Below are 24,248 nucleotides of genomic sequence, written 5' to 3'. Positions count from 1 at the left end.
GTCCGTTGCGCTCCGAAACTCCATACTGTTAGAGGAAACCTGGAGAGGAGCGTCGACGTCCTCCTCAGAGAGAGCTGCCTCCGAGTCAGCTGAGAAAATGGCCGCCGTTCCCGCGCTGAGGGGAAACGGGGCATGCCGCTTCCTGCCAGCGCGGTCCGACTCTCCTCCAAGCTGCCTACCTGGTAAGCCATACTCCCCCTCAGGAAAAGCTGAAGAAAATCCCTCTGAGGTCTGCTGAAGCCCGTGCCGAGCTCCGGAGCCATTCGGCAATTTTTGCATCGCGGCGGGAGGGAGGGGGAGGGGCGGCTGCGGCGCGCGGCAACAACTGAAGCGGCGAATTAATAAAACTCTTTGACCTCTGGACCCCTCACCGTCCCCAAGAGACCGTCGGGGAAAAACGCCATCCCGACAGTGAACAGCTCCGGGGAATGGGTCGTCGCAGAGCTGCAGGGCGGGAACTCCAATCACTCCCTGAAAGGGAGGAGGGGAAAAGGAAAACTCCGGGGCTAGGGGGAACGGTCGGCACTATAGACTTTCACCCCTCATAAATTCCTGTACCTAACAACGACTGTAAATGAAATAAAAATAACACTTACCACACTCTAGCCAGGCAAGGAAGAGGAAAAAACAAAGAGATAGGAAGAGAGAAATAAAGTGACAGGCAAAAAACACAGCCTGTCAGCAAGTTCCTGACCAGAAAACAGTGTCTCTCTTTGAACGGAGTGGTCCTGTCAGAACACTACAGAAACTATCCCTTAGAAGAAAACCTTTATCTAATATTATTTAATTGATTCCTCAAAGAGAAAATAAAACTAGAAAAGTGCTGGGGAGCACCGTGTCCCCTGCTCAATCTGCTGGAGTTAGAACTATACTGAGGATTGAGGCGTGGCTATATAGGTCCTCCCCTGGGAATTTTTGGTTCTAACTCCATCTGCTGGACAGGGAACATAACCCACAGTCTGGAATGATCCTGGTACGTACAGGGAACTTGCCGACATATTTGAACACTTGAATAAATTAAACAGCAGTATGCAAGGAAAAGGAGAAAATATTTTAACAGCGGTAGATAAAATTTGTGCTCTGAGGGACAAGATAGCAATTTGGAAAAGGAAAGTGACAGAAGGAAATTTTGAAATGTTTTCCAAAACTGCTGACTGTGAACTAAAATGTGAGATCAGTTCGCTAATTGTTGACCATTTAGCATTGCTCGGAGAGAAAGTTCGTCACTACTTCCCAAATATTGAAATTCAAGATTATGATTGGATCAGAAATCCATTTCTTTCAACTGCAATGACTGACTTTTCACTTATTGAAGAAGAAGAATTTGCTGAAATCAAAAATAATCGAAGCCTATTAATGATGCATGAAGAGGGTGACAGACAACTTTTGGATTCATGTTTCAAAAATGCATCCAAACATAAGTAAAAAAGCGGTAAAAATTCTTCTGCAGTTTTCCACTACACACCTTTGTGAAGTATCCCTTTCAACGATGACAAATTTGAAGACATTGAAACGTGGAAGCTTAAAAATGCTTGATGACAAAATGCGAGTGTCTTTATCTAATATTCCACCAAATATTCAAAAGCTGTGTTCATCCCATCAAGCTCATACATCTCATTAAAGAGGTAAATTGAATTTTAACAGCAGTAGATAAAATTTGTGCTATGAGAGACAAGAAGGCAATTTGGAAAAGGAAAGTGACAGAAGGAAATTTTGAAATGTTTTCCAAAACTGCTGACTGTGAACGAAAATGTGAGATCAGTTCGCTAATTGTTGACCATTTAGCATTGCTCGGAGAGAAAGTTCGTCACTACTTCCCAAATATTGAAATCCAAGATTATTATTGGATCAGAAATCCATTTCTTTCAATTGCAATGACTGACTTCAAAGCCTATTAATGATGCATGAAGAGGGTGACAGACAACTTTAGGATTCATGTTTCAAAAATGCATCCAAACATAAGTAAAAAAGCATTAAATATTCTTCTGCAGTTTTCCACTACATACACTTGTGAAGTATCCTTTTCAACGATGACAAATTTGAAGACCTTGAAACGTGGAAGCTTAAAAATGCTTGATGACAACATGCGTGTCTCTTTATCTAATATTCCACCAAATATTCAAAAGCTGTGTTCATCCCATCAAGCTCATACTTCTCATTAAAGAGGTAAATTGAATAACACTAACTTTGTTTTATTATTGTTACTCAAATTATAAAAATAACATGAATCTTGGAATATTATATATTTTTAATATAAATGAAAGGTTTTCACAAGATAGGTTGTGTCATGAAACATTTTATTTATGTATATATTTAAAGAAACATAAATTGTCGAAATACATTTCGTTCGTTTAACCTTTAACCTCTGGTTTGCTAGTAGACTGAATTACCGTGTCAAAAATTATGTTTTTCTAAAAAGTGTGTCACCAACATGAAAAGTTTGGAAAGCTCTGGTTTACCGTGTCGAAAGCCGCCGAGATGTCAAGAAGTACTAGTAAGAAGGAGTGTCCTTTGTCCAATCCCATGATGAGGTAGTCTGTTAGAGAGATGAGGAGGGTTTCGGTGCTTAGTGATTTGTGGAATCCGTATTGAGTTGGGTGCAGTATTTTATGGTCTTCAAGATAATCTGAAAGTTGGGTGTTGACTAGTTTTTCCATAATCTTGGCTACAAAAGGCAGATTGGAGATACGGCAAAAATTGTTGGGTTCCCTTGGATCTAGGTTCGGTTTTTTAAGAAGAGATTTAAGAGAGGCGAGTTTTAGGGCATCAGGGAAGGTTCCTTGTGATAGGGAGCAGTTTATAATATCAGCCAGAGATTTGTAGATAGTGTCCGGTACCAATAGGAGTAGTTTTGTTGGGATTTGGTCGTAGGGATGGGTAGAGGGTTCCATTTTCTTTATTAGGGATTCAATCTCCAGGGTGGTAGTAGGTTCAAATGATTCAAGTTTGATCCCCTTATTTGAGAAGTAGTAGAATTAGGAGATGAGGTAGGGCTGGGGGGCAGGAGAGTTAAGAGGTTGGAGATTTTGCTTTGGAGGAAGGTTGCAAGTTCATTGGCTTTAGATTGTGCTTGATCGTCAGGAATGAACGGGGTGATGGTTTGTGTGAGTTCGGATGCGTAAGAGAATGTTGAGATTACTTACCTGATAATCTCCTTTTCCTTAGTGTAGACAGATGGACTCAGAACGAATGGGTATAGTATGCTCGTGCTAGCAGTTGGAGATGGATCTGACGTCAGCACGGGTATATATACCCCCACAGGAAGCGTAGCAACTCAGTAATCTTCCTTGCAAAAGCTGTTATGGATGTGTGTACTGACGCTCAGTGAAATAGTGAAACAGGATTCCCCTGACCGATTGACAGTAGCCGGAGACCGCCAGCATTCCCAACCGGAAGGTGTCGACACCTGGCAAAAGGGGACGCTCTTATGTAAACAAATGACATGGCTTACCTGGAATCGGTGAAACCCATGTACACTGGCAGCTGGGTGGGATGCTGAGTCCATCTGTCTACACTAAGGAAAAGGAGATTATCAGGTAAGTAATCTCAACATTTCCTGGCGTGTAGCCAAATGGACTCAGAACGAATGGGATGTACAAAAGCTTTACTCCCAGCCTGGGTGGGAGGCTGCCTGAGGACCATGTAACACTGCCCTCGCAAATGCCATGTCCTCCCTGGCCTGGACATCAAGACGGTAGAACCTGGAGAAGGTATGGAGGGAGGACCACGTCGCCGCTTTACATATTTCTGCAGGCGACAGCATCCTAGATTCAGCCCAAGATGCCGCTTGGGCTCTGGTAGAATGAGCCTTGACTTGAAGAGGCGGTGACTTCCTGGCCTCTACGTAGGCCGCTCTGATAACTTCTTTAATCCAGCGGGCGATGGTGGGCCGAGAGGCCGCTTCACCTTGTTTCTTCCCGCTGTGAAGGACGAACAGATGGTCAGTCTTTCGTACTGTTTCTGTCATTTCCAGATATCCAGGAATCTGCCGATGTCGAGATGGCATAGCAAACGCCCTTCTTCAGATTTCTTCAAACCTGCCGTAGTTGGCAAGGATATGGTCTGGTTGAGGTGAAATTGTGAGACTACCTTAGGCAAGAAGGATGGAACCGTGCGAAGATGGATAGCCTCAGAAGTGATTCTGAGAAAGGGATCACGGCAGGACAGTGCTTGTAGCTCTGAGATGCGGCGTGCTGAACATACAGCCAGCAAGAACACCATCTTCAAAGTGAGAGAACGGAGAGACAGACCCCGAAGGGGTCTGAAAGTGGATCCCGCGAGGAAATCCAAAACAATGTTGAGGTTCCACAAAGGCACTGGCCACTTCAGTGGGGGACGAATATGCTGGACTCCTTTCAGGAAGCGAGAAACATCTGGGTGCTTGGCAATAGTCTTGCCATCCCGCCTGGGACCATAGCAAGACAGCGCAGCCACCTGAACCTTGATGGAGCTTAGGGATAGACCCTTCTGAAGCCCATCCTGCAGGAAATCCAGAATAATAGGGATAGTAGTCGCATGTGGATTGGTGCCATGAGTGTCGCACCAGACTTCAAACACTCTCCAAATCCTGATATAGGTGAGGGATGTGGAGAACTTGCGCGCTCGGAGGAGTGTATCTATCACTGGCTCCGAGTAACCTCTTTTCTTCAGTCTAGCCCTCTCAATGGCCTGACCGTAAGAGAGAATTGAGCCGGATCCTCGTGAAGGATGGGACCTTGACGTAGCAAGTCCCGGAGCGGAGGCAGGGGAAGAGGCTCCCCTGCCAGCAGTCTTCTCATGTCCGCGTACCAGGGTCTTCTTGGCCAGTCTGGTGCCACTAGAAGAACTAGGTCCCGGTACTGCCGAATCTTGTGGATAAGGGTGCCCAGCAGGGGCCACGGAGGAAAGGCGTATAGCAGGGCCCCTGGGGGCCATGGCTGAACCAGCGTCGATCCCTTGAGAGAACGGATCTCGCTTGCGGCTGAAGTATCTGGGTACTTGAGCATTGGACCTGTCCGCTAGTAGGTCCATGTCCGGAATCCCCCAGTGATCCACAATCATCTGGAAGGCTGTGGACGACAGCTGCCATTCCCCCGGGTTTAGGCTTTCTCTGCTGAGGAAGTCTGCCGTGGTGTTGTCCCTTCCGGCAATGTGGACGGCGGAGATGTCCTGAAGATTCGCCTCTGCCCAAGCCATCAGTGGGGCTATCTAGAGAAGCACCTGTTGGCTTCTGGTTCCGCCCTGTCGGTTGATGTATGCCACCGTGGTGGCGTTGTCCGACATCATTCTGACTGCTCTGTTCCTCAGTCTGTGAGCAAATTGCAGGCAGGCTAACTGGACCGCTCGTGCCTCTAGACGGTTGATGTTCCACCCTGATTCTTCTCTGTTCCACCGCCCTTGCGCGGTGAGTTCTTCGCAGTGTGCTCCCCAGCCGCTCAGGCTGGCATCTGTGGTGAGCAGAGTCCACGTGGGGGAGGACATCTTTGACCCCCTGCTCATGTGGTTGGAATGCAACCACCACCGTAGCTGAGTCCGCACTCTGGCCGGTACAGGTAGATGCATGGAGTAATGCCGGAAGCGGGGGCTCCATCGAGAGAACAGGGAGCGTTGTAGAGGTCTAATATGGGCCCTTGCCCAGGGTAACACTTCCAGGGTGGATGCCATGAGACTGAGAACCTGCAGGTAATCCCAAGCTGTGGGCCAACTGGCTCCCATCAAAGACCGAACACGCGTCTGAAGTTTTAACCTTCTTTTGGTGGTGAGACTGTGTCTGCCTGGGTGTCGAACTGGACTCCCAGATATTTCAGAGATTGGGAAGGCTGTAGGCAACTCTTGTTTAGGTTGACTACCCATCCCAGGCTTTCCAGAAGGGCGATCACTCTGTTGGTTGCCCGATGGCACTCCTCTCGTGATTTCGCCCTGATCAACCAATCGTCCAGGTAGGGATGGACAAGGATTCCTTCCCGTCTGAGCGCCGCTGCTACCACTACGATCACCTTGGTGAAGGTCCGCGGCGACGTGGCTAACCCGAAGGGCAGAGCCCGGAATTGGAAGTGGCGTCCCAGAACCTTGAAGCGTAGGTAGCGCTGATGATCCGGATTGATCGGGATATGCAGGTAGGCTTCTGACAAGTCCAAAGCCGTGAGGAATTCTCCTGGCTGTACTGCGTTCTTGACTGAGCACAGCGTTTCCATGCGAAACCTCGGGACCCTTAAGTATCGGTTGACTGACTTGAGGTCCAATACGGGCCGGAAGGTGCCCTCTTTCTTGGGTACCATGAAATAAATGGAATAGTGTCCAGAATTCACTTCCCAGGCAGGTACTGGGATGATGGCTTTCAAGGACAGGAGCCTCGCCAAGGTAGCTTCCAATGCTGCCTTCTTGTGTATGGGACACGAAGATTCCACAAACTTGTCCGGAGGGAGATGATGAAAGTCCAGATAGTACCCCTACCGAATAATGGCGAGGACCCACTGGTCCGACGTAATCTCAACCCATCTGGGGTAGAAGAGGGTTAACCTGCCCCCCTATGGCTCCGTCCCCCAGACAGATCGGCGGATTCTCATTGTGAGGCACGGCCGGGACCTGAACCCGGGCCGGCTCCCCTCTTGTGCTGCTTGGTCCGAAAGGACTGACTCCTGGCCTGAGGACGAGGCGCCTGGTAGCGACTCCTATAGGGAGTGAAGCGTTGGGAACTTCTACCCCTGGAGGTCCTTGGAAAGGCGCGCTTGTTCCTTCTGAACCGATCTTCCGGCAGTCGAGGTATTGGAGAGGCGCCCCATGTGCTGGCTAGTCTATCAAGGTCGCTGCCAAACAGGAAAGAGCCCTTAAAGGGCATTCTGGTGAGGCGTGTCTTCAAAGGAGCATCGACTGACCAATTCCGGATCCAGAGCTGCCTCCTGGCGGCTACGGAGGATGAGATCCCCTTAGCTGTTGTCCGGACTAGGTCAGATGCAGCATCCGTGAGGAACGAGAGAGCTGACTCCATGTCTGCTGCTGGAGCGTTGTTCCTGACCTGTGACAAACAGGAACGCGTCACCACTGTGCAGCAGGTTGCGATCCGCAAAGATAGAGCAGCCACCTCAAAGGTCTGTTTCAGAATGGCATCCAATCGCCGGTCATGAGGCTCCTTGAGGGCCGCCCCCCCTTCAACTGGAATGGTAGTGCGCTTAACCACAGCGCTAATCAAGGCGTCCACCTGAGGGCACGCCAGCAGTTCCTGAATAGCCGGTGCCAGGGGGTACATACCTGTCAGGGCCCGACCCCCTTTGAATGAGGCCGCTGGAGCAGCCCATTCTAAATCTATTAGTTGTTGTGCGGCTTGCAAGAGTGGAAAATGGCGGGCTGTAGGACGAAGACCTTCCAGCAGGGGGTTCTGCGCAGAGGGTACTGTAGCGCTGGGACCTGTAATATCCAACTCCGCCAGGCATTGAGATACCAAGTCGGAGAGATCCTCTTTAGGGAAGAACCGCCTCATGGTTCTGTATGGCTCAATCCCTGAGGGAAGTTCCTCCTCGTCCAGGGGTTTGGACTCGTCCGGTGAAACATCAGGGTCCGTCTGAACCAGACTGTCTGGAGGCGGGAGATCCTGCCCATGATAAGGGCGTGAAGGTCCAGGAACAGGATCCGCTGGAACCGCAACCGCCGCAGCAACAGCAGCAGCAGGAACAGCCCTGGACGGGAAGCTGTTTGCATCTGGACAAAAGCATGAATTCCCTTAAAGAGATCCACCCAGGAAATGGAAGCGGTCTCTAATCGCCGGGGTACTAGGTCCCCCAGGATTCCAGGTTGGTCGAGACTGCCCGCTAAATCCGGGGTAGCCCCTGGGGAACTGTCAGCAAACCGTGGCTGAGACTGGTCCTGGCCCGAGGGTCCCACGGCCTCCTCACATTGGGCACAAAGGGAGTCTGGCTCTTCACTGTGCGTGGCTCTAAGCTGGCATGCGGAGCAGAGGCCGAGGGCTTTAATGCCTGAGGCAGGAGGCGCCCCCGCTGAAGACGCTGAGGTGTTCTGTTCCATTGAAAAGTATGCGCTTAATGATATGCGGCAGCAAAATGTGTTCAATATAACAGGCGCTTAATAATATGTGGCAGCAATGTACGCTTAATATAACAGGCGCACAATAATATGCGGCAGCAATATACGCTGAATATAACAGGCGCTTAATCATATGCGACAGTGATATACGCTTAATACGACAGGCACTTAACAATATGCGACAGCAATATACGCTGAATACAACAGGCGCTCAATAGAACAGGCGCTTAATAATATGCGGCAGCAATATACGCTGAACAGAACAGGCGCTTAAATACAACAGGCGCTTAATACACCAGGCGCTTATTAATATGCGGCAGTAATATACGCTCAATATCATCCAATATGCTCTCAGCAATATGCGGTCAGCAATATACGCTCAATGGTATCCAATATGCTCTCAGCAATATGCGGTTAGCAATACCCGCTCAATGGTATTCAATATGCTCTCAGCAATAAGCGGTCAGCAATATACGCACAATGGTTTGCAATATGCTCTCAGCAATATGCGGTCAGCAATATACGCACAATGATATATATAATATGCGCTTAGTCATAGACAGGCGCCTATCATGGGCGCTCAATACCTGAAGAAGGCCAACAAAATGGCGCCCTCCACGGCGTGCCACCCACAGGCCACGCCGCCGATCCTCGTCCCTCGGAGACCAAAAGTAAGAGATGTACGCCTTACCTGATCCTCGGCGCTTCCCGGCTGGAACCCGGGCGGTCTCCAGCTGCGGGGGGAGAGGGTAAGTACCTTCACCGCCGCGTTTGAGGATATGCACCCGCTGCCTTTTCCACGCCGGGACCGAGGCGCCTCGCTCGCCACGCCCGAGCCTCGCCCGGGGGCTACGTCCCTGCTGCGATTCGGCCACCGGACCGAGGTCTTAAACCTCCGGGGGATCGCGGAAATCACCCCGGGAAACTCAACTGGGGGAGGGACCCCAAGGGTATCACCGCAGGAGTGCGGGGCTCGATGTTGCAGTAGAAAGTTAGTAAGACGAAAGTAGAAAATAGAAAGTAGATTGGAAACACGCTCAACGAGCGTGCAGGCTCTCCAAACTGCTTTGGAGACGGAAATTACTGAGTTGCTACGCTTCCTGTGGGGGTATATATACCCGTGCTGACGTCAGATCCGTCTCTAACTGCTAGCACGAGCATACTATACCCATTCGTTCTGAGTCCATCTGGCTACACGCCAGGAAATAGTGCCTTGGCATCGAATACGAGGTCATGAATTCTGTGAGCGTAAAAATATCTTTTTGTCCGTAGGGTGGAATTCCTGTAGAGGTGGAGGGCGGATTTGTAGGCAGCTAGCGTGCTGGGGCAGGGGGCCTTGTGCCATTTGTTTTCTTTCTGTCTGAGGTTTTGCTTAAGTTTTCGGAGCTCATTGGAGAACCTCGGTTGTCTTCTGTGCAAGGTAGAATTGATTTTTTTGGTTGATAGTGGGCATAATTTGTTAGCTACCGCTTCTGTGATGTTGTGCCAAGAGAGTAGGGCTGAGTTGGGGTTTGAGACATCTAGGTGAGGAAGTTCTTTGGCCAGGTAATTGCTGAGGATTTCAGAAGTACACGATCTCCTGTAGTGAAATGTGGATTGTAGGGGGTGCGTAGTGGGGCTTTCTTTCTTCGTAAGGGTGGCAGAGATCAGGGAGTGGTCAGACCAGGGGAGGGGAACACATTTGGGGGGGGGAACACATTTGGGGGGGGGGAAGAGTGCGTGAGGCCCGAGATTATGAAAATAAGGTCCAGGATGTGGCCAGCTTTGTGGGTGGGCTTGTTGATAATTTGTTTGAAGCACATGGCCGTAAGGGAGGTGAGAAACGCCTCACAATTAGTTGTGAGTAGGGTTGAGTCAACATGGAGGTTGAAATCCCCTAAGATCATAGCTGGGGAGTCCAGGTTTATATATTTTGCTATGATTTCTACCATGGTTAAGATGCTAAAAATTAACCATGGTTAAGATGTTAAAAATACACTCATCCCTGCTAACAAATGCAAGAGCCCTGCTAGAGTAGCAAACATTATTTCCCCTCATCCTAAGGGAAACTGATGCTGCAGTTAGCAAGGGAAGTGGGAGGGTGGGAGGTATGGAGAGGGAGGAAAGGGAAGACTAGATGCAAAATGAGAGAAGAAAAGTGCAAGAAAGAGGCTCAGAAAAGTTTGAAGGAAGAAATGATAGTCATTAATGGGAGAAGTGGTAACAGGAAAATGCATATGAAGAAAAACAGAAAAATGGAAGGTTAAACAATGTATAAATTAAGATGAGCAATAAAACCAAAATAAATACAAAATCTGAGTTCTACAAAGGCTGGAAGAAAAGTATTTTACTACTCATTTTAAATATGCAATACAATTTTCACACTCAAATTACACAAATGTGTTGTGTAGCAATCTCTGCTATGAGAAAATATTTGGAGTCATATTTCTTGATGCAGAGTGGTCTTCAGATCAGTCTTTGCACAGGGATTTCATCCTAAACCCTAATCATTTGCACAAAGAACAAAAAAAAATGCACTGTTGCAATTTATTTGCGGGTTTGGCTCTTGTGTTAATCTGGATTAACTGCCTTTCATAAAATTAAATAGTAGTCTAGATACTTTTGTACCTAGCCATGCTGCAACCAGTTCATCAAAACAACAAACAGAACAAAGAAAGAATTTTTCTCAAAAAAGATTCATCACTTCATCTTCGATTCCAAAGCGCTGTTCTCATACGTATCAGCCCTCACCAAACCGTCCACTCCTCTCATTCCAGACGACCAAGCCACCAGTAAAGCCAAGGAATTGGCAGACTACTTTGAGAAAAAAATTGCCACCCTCATAGCGCCCCTCACGGCGTCCATTCCTCCGCCTCCCCCTTCTCACCCCCCACCTGTCATCAACGAAACTAATCTCTAGTCTCCTTCGAGTCCACATCTTCTCTGGAAATAGAAAACATCCTCAAGAAAGTTAAACCCTCTTCCACCCGTTAGACCACATACCGGCCAGCCTGCTCTTTACCATTCCAAATATCATAGCCAAGCCTATAGCAGAAGTCATAAACTGCTCCCTTGCTCAAGAGCTTGTCCCAGACCAACTCAAGCTTGCAGTGCTGAAACCTCTATTTAAAAAACCCAACATTCCATCATCAGACCCAGTCAACTTCCGCCCCATAGCGAATCTGCCCATGATTGCCAAACTCATGGAAAAAATCATAAACAAACAGCTATCTGAATACCTTGAAGAAAATGATATTCTCGCCCCAACACAATTTGGTTTCCGTAAGGCACTAAACACGGAATCATTACTATCCTCCCTCTCGGACACCATCCTCCTAAACTTAGAAAAAGGTCAACCTTATCTACTTGCTCTTCTGGATCTATCCGCGGCCTTTGACACCGTGAACCACAGTATTCTCTTACAGCGACTTGCAGACATTGGCATCAAGGGCACTGCATTCAATTGGTTCAAATCCTTCCTTGAAAACAGGTTCTTCAAAGTGAGGATCAACAATAAAGAATCACACCCAGTCAGATCCAACCTGGGAGTCCCCCAGGGATCATCTCTCTCACCCACCCTATTCAACATCTACCTCCTCCCGCTCTGCCATCTTCTCACCAACCTAAACTTAACTCACTACCTCTATGCGGACGACATTCAGATCCTCATCCCCATCACAGAGTCGCTTCACAAAACATGGTCCCATTGGAACAGTTGCCTCCAGGCCATCAACCGTCTTCTCACCAGCCTCAACCGTGTCCTCAATACCAACAAGACAGAGATCCTTCTAATAGCTCAGGACAACAACAACGTTCCTCTCAACTCCCCCAGCTCCTCTCAACTATCCAAAGCCGCATTTAATCACGCACCACAAGTGAGAGACCTGGGTGTTCTGCTCGACGACCAGCTTAACCTGAAAAAAATAGTCAACACCACCACCAAGGAATGCTTTCACAAATTGCAAGTACTTAGAAAACTAAAACCACTCCTACACCTCCATGACTTCCGCTTTGTTCTCCAATCAATCATTTTGTCTAAAGTTGATTACTCAACTCCCTTCTTATGGGTCTACCAGCTAACACCATTAAACCCTTACAGATGGTCCAGAACACGACTGCCAGGATACTCACCAATGCCAACAAAAGAGATCACATCACCCCCATCCTTCAGAACCTTCACTGGTTACCAATCAAGTTCAGGATTATCTTCAAAGCCATCATGATGATCCATAAAGCCCTGCATAATATCGCCCCCTTCAATCTAACCTTCCCAACTATGGCCACACATTTCAAACAGACCGATCAGAAGAGCATACAAAGACACTCTTTATAACCCCCCTGCTAAAACTTCATTAAGGAAGCGTGCCTGTCCACAGCAGGCCCCCCCCCCCATTTGGAACTCCCTCCCTCCAGACCTCTGCCAAGAACACTGCCCCCTGGTTTTTAAAAAGAAGCTGAAAACATGGCTATTCAGCCAGGCCTTCGTGGAGAGATAATCCTCCCACTGCAACTAGCCCGCTAGCTGTTTCAGCTCTACCGGTTTATCCTTCAGCAACTCCAGTATTTCCCATTATCAAGGCGTTCCCCTAAGTTTATTTTGAAGTTTCACACTATATAGCCCTTGTTTTTATATTACTCCTCAGTATATTCCTATTGTACCAAATGTTCACTGTTGCCTCATGTTCATTATACCTCATGTTCTTTGTATCCGCCTCACGGCGACTGTTCAGTTTATTATGTAAACCGGTGCGATATGTATCCTATACAGGAACATCGGCATATAAAAGTTAAAAATAAATAAATAAATAAACAAAACAAATAGCAAATCTGTTTCTTATACAGCAACTAAAAACAGTCCATAGCAAAACTTACTTTTTAGATGGTGTTCCTCCAAAGCCAAGATCTGCAGCAGAAAAGAAAATAGAAAAAGCAACCTATGAATCTATATTCTCCATGGACAAAAATGGGCAATAGTGAAAACAAAAAATTACAACTTACTTCCCACTAGATTAGCAAGAGAAGAGTCAAGATCATTTGCTAAAATTTTTCCACTGGGCTGAGCAACAAGAACTGATCTTTGATTTTGTTGTGGGATTGTTGGTTGCAGTACATCATCTGAAGAAACCTGAAAACAGAAAACAAAATGTTACCAAAACCCTCTACCAAAACGCTCCAAAGTAGCATTTCTGAACAAACATACAGACTGATATACAAACAAGCTAATTTACTAAACTACAATGGCATAACAGAAGCCAAGTCTTTTATGATTCTGTGGCCACAGCAATTGCCACACAATTGCTGCAAATCTTTTTGATAGTAGCCATTACCACTGCCTTCCTTCTGTCGCTATTCTAAGCTGCAATATTCTACACTCTCTCCTTGCTTTCTTTTCCCCTCTGGGGTTGCCCGCAACCACCTCAGTCAAGTTCTGATATCCTCCCTCAATCCCTACCCCTGCCTCTCTAGACTGCTACTTTGCTCTTCCTGCACACTGTGGGTTGCTGGCTTATTCTTTTAACCTCTACCATTCTAGAGCTAGAACTTACTCTTCTTACCATGCCAGGATGCTTGTTTTACTCTTTCCTATGCAATATCCCCTCCAGCCATGACTTGTTCCTTACCATAATAAATTCCATATTGGGTCTAAGCAAAGATCCATCAGGGTCAGCATCCTGCATAAAACAGTGGCCAATCTTATTCACAAGTACTCCGCAGGATCCTTCCACTACGAACATACTATAATATCAATATCTTCCCTAGAAGGAGGTGAAATATTTGGTGGAAACCAAGTCAAGGATTTTAGGACTATCTATATATATTGTATGGTGTTATTTCAAACTGTTAGCATTGTGGCCAAAATGCTTAACCTACCCTTATGATAAGCTTGAAAGTACTAAGGTGGGATGTGCAATATGAACATTTTCATCTTCTGTTAACTATTTTCCTTGCAGCAATTTAACCCAAATGTTTGATTAGTTATTTAATTTATACATTATAGGTCTTTCTCTGCAAAACTGAAATTTCATGATAGAGTGCATTGCCTTAAGGATGAACAATGCACCAGTTGTAGACAAACAGAACACAGAAACCAATCTAAGTTACCTAATTGCTATATCTGAAAGATAATTCAAAGTGTGCCTTTAATTACACATTAAGGGGTAGATTTTCAAAGGGTTACGCGCGTAAGATATGCGCATAACCCCTGAAAACCTACCCCTGCGCGCGCAGAGCCTATTTTACATAGGCTCAGCGGCGCGCACAAGCCCCAGGTCGCACGTATGTCCCGGGGCTTCGAAATTGGGTGGTCCGAGGGCAGGGCCGTGGGCCCCGACACAGCGGCCTGAGCTAGCAGGCATAACTCTATGAAATGGGGGGGGGGGGGATTTAGGTAGGGCTGGGGGGTGGGTTAGATAGGGGAAGGTAGGGAAAGGTGGGGGGGACCAAAAAAAAAAGTTCCCTCCAAGGCCGCTCCGCTTTCAGAGCGGCCTTGGAGGGAATGGGGAAAGCCATTGGGCCTCCTCTAGGGCTCGGCGCTCGCAAGGTGCACAAGTGTGCACCCCCTTGCGCGCGCCGACCCTGGATTTTATAACATGAGCGCGGCAGCACGCACAGGTTATAAAATCGGGTGTACATTTGTGCGCGCCGGGTAGCACGCACAAATGTACCCCACGCGCGCAAAATTTAAAATCAGCCCCCTAGTGCTCTTAAAAAACCCTTTTGTGTCAGAGGTCATTTAACACAAATCAAGATTTCTGAAATGGCAATTTCCAGTATATTAATGATTTAACTATATGACATGACCCTTGAATGATTTTGGCCCAACAACTCCAGTTGAGGCAAAACGTCCTAGCTATCTGGACTTTGCTTCTACATGAAGCATTTAAATATCTTGGAACTATTTAAAAATGTCTTTAATTACATACAGTACATTCAGAAAATATTCAGACCTTCACTTTTTTCACATTACAGCCTTATTCTAAAATGGATAATTAGCAATTTTTTCCTTCCTCAGAAATCTACACACAATACCCCATAATAACAAAGCTAAATCAGGTTTGTACAAATTTATGCACAATTAATTAAAACAAAAACCCAAAATGAAATATCCATTTACATAAATATTCAGACCCTTTACTCAGTACTTTGTTGGGCAACCTTTTGCAGCAATTACAAAACTCAAGACTTCTTGGTTATGATGCTACAATCTTGGCACACCTGCCGATGAAATATCAAGTGCATAAAAATTTGCATGCAAACTGGGCGCACTTTATTTTATTTTTTTAATGTGCACACATCCACCTCTCCTGAGCGCACAATGCTACATTTTTAATGCGCCAACGTGTTAAAAAGGACACACACTGCTAAAACTGTGCATCGCTAGGAGATGTGGGCATCCGGGAGATGTGTGCACGTGAGCCAGGAAAACGCACACTAATTATGAGCGTCTGTTTTATCCCACCACAGATAACACACACACAATATACATGCATGCCTGCAGCATGTATATTGTGCACCCAGAATTTTTTTTTTTGGTAATCAAGCTCTCACATTTTTCCCCTAATTTTAAATGCTGCAAGCAGCAGAACTTAGTATTGCAACAATAGCAAGTCGTAGGAACCACAGAGACCAGTTTTTGTTTTTTCATGTGCTCTTGACAATAGCTAATAGCATCATCTACATGGCATTTACATGTAATGAGCGCTATTAGCTATGTGTTTGGACGTGCTAATCCCCTTATTGTATCGGGTGTTAGTCTAGTGCTTCTAACCACAGGTTAACCTGTGTGCTAAGCTGCGCGCACTTTATTGCATCAGTTCCCAGATTTGGGGATTTTCTTCCATTATTCTCTGCAGATCCTCTCAAGCTCTGTCAGGTTGGATGGGGAGCTATTTTCAGGTCTCTTCAGAGATTTTAAAATCAGGTTCAACTCCAGGCTTTGGCTGGGCCACTCAAGGACATTCACAGAGTTGTCCCAATGCCACTCCTGTGCTGTCTTGGCTTAGAGTCGTTGTCTTGTTGGAAGATGAATTGTCGCTACAATCTGAGGTTCAGAGCACTCTGGAAAAGGTTTACATCAAAGATCATCCTGTACTTTATTCCGTTCATCTTTCCCTCAATCCTGACTAGTCTCCCAGTTCCTGCAGCTGAAAAATATCCCTACAGCATGATGATGCCACCCTCAAGCTTCACCGTAGGGATGGTATTTGCAAGGTGATGAGTGGTGCCTGGTTTCCTACAGACATGACACTTGGCATTCAGGCCAAAGATTTCAATCTTGGTTTCATCAGCCAGAGAATCTTGTTTCTCATGCTGTTAGAATCAAGTGCCTTTTGGCAAACTCCAAGCGGGGTGTCACGTGCCTCTTTCTAGGAGTGGCTTCCAGCTGGCCATCCTATCATAAAGGACTGATTGGTGGAGTGCTACAGAGATGGCTTTCCTTCTGGAAGGTTCTCCCATTTCCTCAGTGGAATTCTGCAACTCTGTCAGAGTGACAGGTTCATGGTCACCCTCCTGACCAAAGTCCTTCTCTCTCAATTGCTCAGTCTGGGCGGGCAGCCAGCTCTAGGAAGAGTCCTGGTGTTTCTGAATCTCTTTCATTTAATAATGATGGAGGCCACTGTGTTCTTCAAAGCCGCAGCAATTATTTGAACCCTTCCCCAGATCTATGCCTTGATACAATCTTGTCCTAGAGGTCCAAAGACAATTCCTTTGACTTCATGGATTTCATTTTGCTCTGACATGCACTGTCAACTATGGGACCTTATATAGACAGGTGTGTGCCTTTCCAAATCATGTCCAATCAATTGAATTTTCCACAGGTGGACTCCAAACTGGAAAAACATCTAAAGGATGATCAACAGAAACAGGATGCACCTGAGCTCAACTCTGAATGTCATAGCAAAGGGTTTGAATACTTATGTAAATGCTATTTCATTTTTTTCAATTCATTTGCAAAAATGTCTACAAATCTTATTTTGCTTTGTCATTATGAGGTATTGTGTATAGACTAAGGATACAAAAATAAGCATATTATCCATTTTAGAATAAAGCTGTAATGAAAAAAAAAATTGGAAAAAGTGAAGGGGTCTGAATACTTTCTGAATTCACTGCAGATAATTGGTATTTCCTATCTTGAAACTTACTGCTGTGAGAAAGCAGAGTTGCTTACCTGTAACAGGTGTTCTCACAGGACAGCAGGATGTTAGTCCTCACATATGGTGGTACCTGGTTTCCTACAGACATGACACTTGGCATTCAGGCCAAAGAGTTCAATCTTGGTTTCATCAGCTAGAGAATCTTGATATCCCTGTTATATGTAACTTTATTTTTCCTCTCTCTTTTTTAAGGTTATACACCCCCAGTTATTTGTAAACCGATGTGATATTCATTTGAGTGTCAGTATATAAAATTTCCTAAATAAATAAATATGGGTGACATCATCAGGATGGAGCCCAATCACGGAACACTTTTGTCAAAGTTTCTAGAACTTTGACTGGCGCCTACTGGGCATGCCCAGCATGGCACCAACCCTGCATCAAGCAGGGGTCCCCCTTCAGTCTCGTGTATAGCAAGAAGTACATGCAAAAAATAAAATAAATCGCAAGTGAACCCAACTCCGTGGGGTGGCAGGTGGGTTTCGTGAGGACTAACATCTTGCTGTCCTGTGAGACCACCTGTTACAGGTAAGCAACTCTACTTTCTCACAGGACAAGCAGGATGGTAGTCCTCACATATGGGTGAGTAGCAAGCTGAAGATGCCCGAGTAATGCACCAAATGCACCCAAAGACGTGCAACAGGCACAACAATAGGGGTGGATTTGGGTAGGAGGGCATCCTGAAAACCCTGAATGGGTCGCTGGTAGGATGTTGGGTAGTTAAGTTGAGAATAAGTTGCGTAGAACAGACTGGCCAAAAATGGAATCTTGCCTGCCAGCTTTATCCAAGTAATAATGGGCTGCGAAGGTATGGAGAGAGCTCCAGGTTGCAGCCTTACAAATATCAATAAGTGGCACCGAACGAAGGTGTGCCACTGAGGTTGCCACGGCCCTAACATAGTGTGCTTTTACACGGTCTTGTAGTGGAATGCCTGCTTGCTGTAAGCAAAAGGAGATACAGTCCGCCAACCAGGAAGAAAGGGTCTGTTTTCCCACTGGATTTCCCAATTTGATGTTATCGAAAGAAACAAATAATTGAGTGGACTTCCTGTGGGCTGACGTGCGCTCTAGATAAAAGGCTAGGGCACGTTTGCAGTCCAGGGAATGTAGAGCCTGTTCTCCTGGGTTTGAATGGGGCCTAGGAAAGAAAGTAGGTAAGATGATGGATTGATTAAGATGAAATTCCGACACTACCTTTGGTAAAAACTTAGGATGTGTATGGAGGACCATTCTGTCATGTAGAATCTTAGTATAAAGCGGGTAGGTGACTAATGCCTGTAACTCACTAACTCTGTGAGCGGAAGTTATAGTGAGAAGAAAAATTACTTTCCAGCTGAGATAGCAGGAGAGGAGAGGCTCAAATGGAGGTTTCATGAGCCATCCTAAGACCACATTAAGGTCCCAAACGGAGGCCGGAGGGTGCAATGGAGGTTTCAGATGGAGTAAACCTCTCATGAAGCGTGTGACTAAGGGCTGTGACGAAATAGAGACATCTCTCACTCCATTGTGGAAAGCGGCTACCACACTGACCTGCACCCTTATAGAGGAAGTTTTCAGGCCTGATTCTGACAGATGCCAGAGATAGTCCAGAAACTTTGCAGTGGAAAAAGAGAAAGGGTCTAGGGACATGGATGTGCACCAGACCGTAAACCTTTTCCACTTAGAACGATAAGAGCGTCTCGTGGAAGGCTTTCGTGAAGCTACCAGGACTTGGGATACCGACTCCGAAAGGTTAAGGGGTTGGAGTATTAACCTTTCAACATCCAGGTCGTCAGGGACAGGGCCTGGAGGTTGGGGTAGCGTAGGCACCCATCGTTCTGAGTTATCAGAAGTGGATCCTCCGCTAGAGGGATGCACCGGTGAACTGATAGGTCCCAGAGGATTGGGAACCAGACATGGCGTGGCCAGTGAGGGGCTATCAGAATCATTAAGCCCTTGTCCCTTTGTAACTTCACGAGAGTCTTCGATATGAGTGGAAGTGGAGGGTACCCCCTTAGAGGAGACCGCTGGACCACGAGAGGGCGAAAGCGTCCCTCGGCTGTGAGTGGTGGCTGCGAGTGAGCAAGCAGAAGTTCTCTACTTTGCGGTTGTGGATGGATGTGGATAACCCCAACGTTGGAAGATAGTGCCCGCTATCGTGGGGTTGAGAGATCATTCGTGCGGATGAAAGATCAGACCTAACCTGTCTGCCAGAACATTGTCCACGCCCGCCAAGTAGGTCGCTCTGAGGGACATCGAGTGGGAAAGAGCCCACGCCCATATCTGTGCAGCTTCCTGACACAGAAAGTAGGAGCCCGTTCCCCCTTGCTTGTTGATGTAGCACATCATCATCCGGTTGTCGGTTTGAATCAGGATGGTCTTGTTTGAGAGGCAATCCTGAAAGACACTGAGGGCATATTTGATTGCCCAAAGCTCCAGGAAATTTATCTGATGTTTGGCTTCCTCTGGAGACCAGTTTCCCTGAGTTTGCAGGCCATCGACATGAGCACCCCAACCTAGGTTGGAGGTGTCCGTTGTCAGGATAAATTGAGGTTCTGGAACTTGAAATGGAAGGGCTTGAAGGAGATTGGAGAGCTGCATCCACCAGGCCAGCAAGTCATGAGTCGTGCCATTGGAGTGACATGTACAGAGGATGCCATGTGACCCAGCAAAATGAGGAAATGACGAGCTGTCGTGTAATCTCGATCCTGAAGGCATTACACTAGGGACATGAGTACAAGCTCGATCGTGAGGGAGGAATGCTTTTGCCTGCATGGTGTCCAGGTCAGCTCCTATGAAGGATAGGGTTTGAAATGGAACTAGGCTGGACTTATTTATTTTTATTTATTTATTTTAAGTTTTTCTATACCGGCATTCACAATATATATCGCATCATGTCGGTTTACAATTAACAAGTGTAGAACAAGAGGTTATAAATAACATTAAATAACATAGATAATAATGGTGATAGTAAATAGTAGACATTAAACAAGTGAAAGTTAAGTGTTGCAGTTACAATAAAACAAGGGAGTAATATAACTTGGAACAGAAGGAAGAAGCTGGGGTTTAAATAGAGAGAACATAAATGCCTATCAGTGCAATAGAGTCAATAATGAATTGCCCTGATACTGTGGAGTTAATTGCCATGTTAAGGCAATTGACTTGGGATAGTTGACTTGGGATAGTTGATCAGAAACCCGAGAGACAGCAATGTCTGGAGAGTTAGACATAAGGAGGCTAGTGCGTCCTTTTGAGTTGGAGCCCTTATCAGCCAATCATCAAGATAAGGGTAGACATGGACGGCTTGACGCCTCAGGTTGGCTGCGACCACTACGAGGGCACTTGGTAAAGACTCGAGGTGCGGATGCTAGGCCAAACGGCAGTACCCGGTACTGGAAGTGCCGGGGGCAGACTAGGAATCAAAGGAATTTGTGGTGAGATGGCGTGATCGAGATGTGTGTGTACGTGTCCTGAAGATCCAGAGAGCAAAGCCAATCTCCTCTTTGCAGAAGAGGAAGTAGAGAGCCCAAGGTTACCATCCTGAACTTTTCCTTCTATAGATACTTGTTTAAGGCACGCAGGTCCAGGATTGGACGAATGCCCCCTGACATTTTCGGAATGAGGAAATACCAGGAATAGAAACCCTGCCCCTGCTGGGAGAGGGCACTGGTTCTATCGCCCGGAACTTCAGGAGGCTTGAAACCTCCTCCTCCAGAAGAGAGGAGTGGTCGGACGATCCCCACGTCAGCTGAGGTGGGGAGTCCCCCGGTACAGTCAAGAAATTGAGGTGGTAACCATGAGTCAGTACAGAGAGTACCCACTGATCTGAAGTGATCGTGTGCCATATGTTGGTGAAGTGGCACAACCGACCGCCGATGGGTATGGACAGTAGAGGAGGTTGGCTTATGCTCTCCAGCAAGGAGTCAAAATCCAGTAGCTGGGCCCGGTGGAGGGGCTGGCTGAGTTTTCTAAGGCCGGGATTGTCTGGCCTGACATTTCTGGAAAGAAATACGACAAGTGAGATAATCAAATTTGCAGATGACACAAAATTGTTCAGAGTAGTTAAATCACAAGCAGATTGTGATAAATTGCAGGAAGACTTTGTGAGACTGGAAAATTGGGCATCCAAATGGCAGATGAAATTTAATGTGGATAAGTGCAAGGTGATGCATATAGGGAAAAATAACCCATGCTATAATTACACAATGTTGGGTTCCATATTAGGTGCTACAACCCAAGAAAGAGATCTAGGTGTCATAGTGGATAACACATTGAAATTGTCGGTACAGTGTGCTGCGGCAGTCAAAAAAGCAAACAGAATGTTGGGAATTATTAGAAAGGGAATGGTGAATAAAACGGAAAATGTCATAATGCCTCTGTATCGCTCCATGGTGAGACCGCATCTTGAATACTGTGTACAATTCTGGTCGCCGCATCTCAAAAAAGATATAATTGCGATGGAGAAGGTACAGAGAAGGGCTACCAAAATGATAAGGGAAATGGAACAACTCACCTATGAGGAAAGACTAAAGAGGTTAGGACTTTTCAGCTTGGAGAAGAGAAGACTGAGGGGGGATATGATAGAGGTGTTTAAAATCATGAGAGGTCTAGAACAGGTAGATGTGAATCGGTTATTTACTCTTTCGGATAGTAGAAAGACTAGGGGGCACTCCATGAAGTTAGCATGGGGCACATTTAAAACTAATCGGAGAAAGTTCTTTTTTACTCAACGCACAATTAAACTCTGGAATTTGTTGCCAGAGGATGTGGTTAGTGCAGTTAATATAGCTGTGTTTAAAAAAGGATTGGATAAGTTCTTGGAGGAGAAGTCCATTACCAGCTATTAAGTTCACTTAGAGAATAGCCACTGCCATTAGCAATGGTTACATGGAATAGACTTAGTTTTTGGGTACTTGCCAGGTTCTTATGGCCTGGATTGGCCACTGTTGGAAACAGGATGCTGGGCTTGATGGACCCTTGGTCTGACCCAGTATGGCATTTTCTTATGTTCTTAGGATATCATCTCCGTGGCTTGAAGGATGGCCGCTTATTCTCTCCGGAATGTCCTTTTAGAGGTAGATGGGAAATCAGGAGGCACAGACAAAAGCTGGCCTAGCGTCTCGTGGTGATCTTTGAGCTGTGATACGGGCTCCTGGATTTTGTCCCTGAAGAGATTATCTCCAGCGCAGGGCAGGTCAGCCAACCAATCCTGTACTTCTGGTCTTAAGTCAGAGGACTTCAGCCAGGCCCGTCTTCGTGCACTAATGCCAGCTGCAGACACCCTAGAAGCAGTGTCAAAAATGTCATAGGCAGCGCAGACCTCATGCTTGCCAGCATCTAGACCCTTTTGAGCCAGGGCATTGAGTTGATCGGGTAAAGACTCAGAGAGATCCTGGATCTTCTTGAATAGGTCTCTGTTATCCTGGGTCATGTATAACTGGGTCCAACGGTGAAAGTGGAGTCGCGGCTCTCGGCATCAATGAACGTGGGGAACGCCTTGGTGACCCAGTCGCAGAGGAGGATGGGGCCTTTTCTAGCCGTGATTTCTTTGACGGTGGCTCTGTCGATGCCGATGCCTTGCCTGAATCAGCGGAATGAGACTTCCGATGACGGTGTTGACGCTTTTCACGATGTTCTCCTCGGTCCTTCTCCGGAGCTGAAGAGGAAGAAGTCGACGCCTTCGGAGTAGTTGGTGCCAGGTAGGCAGCCCCAGTGTCCCACTGTGGCAAGAGGTGGATGGCAACGGATCAGACAATGTCGAAGTGCTGGATGGAGTCTGTGGCTTTGCCTGAAAAAGAAACTCCATCTTTTCTGAGTGGGCCGTATGGCCCTTCGGTGTCATTTGGGCACATTTGGTGCAAGTTAAAATGTCATGGTCCGACCCCAAACACAATACACAAACCCTATGCGGATCTGTGATAGACACTGTCTGAGGACAACTGGGGCACCGATGCCATGGCTTCAACAAAAATTTAGCTGCGGTGGGGTCGATGGCCAGTAGGCCCTGAAAGGAAAGCTAGATAGGAATAGACCTCAAATGAGGGTAAAACCTAACCTTATGACCACAGACTATGGAATCGATAGGGGGACCCCTATGGGGTAGAATTTTTTGAAATTTTGAAAAGAAGTTCTGTGAGGAAAAATTCCTGTCAGGAATCTCTAGAGAGCTCCTTAACCCGTGTGGCTACTGCTGCATGGAAAAAAAAGAGTCTGAAGGGGGACCCCTGCTGGATGCAGGGTTAGTGCCATGCTGGGCATGCCCAGTAGATGCCATTGACAGAAGTGCTCCGTGATTGGGCTCCATCCTGATGACTATCATCCTGCTGACTATCATCCTGCTTGTCCTGTGAGAAACTGCAGAACCACCTTGCGAGACTAGGCACCCAAATAGCATATGAAATTTAATGTGCACAAGTGCAATGTGATGCACAAAGGGAAAAGCAATCCAAATAGTAGCTACATAATGTTAGGATACATATTAGGCGTTACCAACCAGGAAAAGGATCTTGATGTCATAATGGGCAATACTTTGAAATTCTCGGCTCAGTGTTTGGTGAGAGTAAAAAAGCAAATAGAGGAGGAAGTGACATCTCTGCACCAAATGGCTGCCTGAACAAGATACTGCTCACTGCAGCCCTATAAATTCTTGATTCTTTACAGTTATAGAACCTGCCACACAGAGTGGAGGAGTAGCCTAGTGGTTAGAGCAGCAGATTATCAAGCAGACCAAGGTTCAAATCCTGCTGCCACTCCTTGTGTCCGTAGGAAAGTCATTTTACCCTCCATTGCCTCAAGTACAAACTTACCCCTAGATTCATGAAAAAGTGTTACTAATACATTGATAACACCTGTGATCAGGAAAAGGGGAGTGTTTATGGAAATGTTTGAGTTACCGCACCACTCTATAACAAGGTACCATCAAGCTAGGGTGAGATATAGTACAGAATTCATCTTTTTGAGACTTTCCTCATTCCAAATGACGTCAAATCTTCACCAAGGTGTACTGTGCTGTTCTCGTACGTCTCACTCTACATGCGAAACTGGCCCCTAAACCCTAATCCACCCCGAACACCTATAGAGATATAAATAGGTGCACACAGTGAGGCCCTCCCCAGAGGC

General features: G+C 46.5%; 1 protein-coding gene across 1 annotated transcript in view; it reads right to left on the bottom strand.

The window, feature by feature from the left end:
• LOC115094632 (phosphatidylinositol-binding clathrin assembly protein-like) overlaps nucleotides 1–24,248 on the bottom strand; it is an 818,237-nt gene that overhangs the window by 194,839 nt on the left and 599,150 nt on the right. The window contains 2 exon segments of the mRNA XM_029607889.1: nucleotides 12,868–12,898; nucleotides 12,994–13,110. Coding sequence (XP_029463749.1) covers nucleotides 12,868–12,898; nucleotides 12,994–13,110 — 148 coding nt within the window.

The sequence above is a fragment of the Rhinatrema bivittatum genome, chromosome 6, assembly GCF_901001135.1.
Source record: "Rhinatrema bivittatum chromosome 6, aRhiBiv1.1, whole genome shotgun sequence".
Taxonomy (NCBI): domain Eukaryota; kingdom Metazoa; phylum Chordata; class Amphibia; order Gymnophiona; family Rhinatrematidae; genus Rhinatrema; species Rhinatrema bivittatum.
This window is presented reverse-complemented; position numbering and strand designations above follow the sequence as displayed.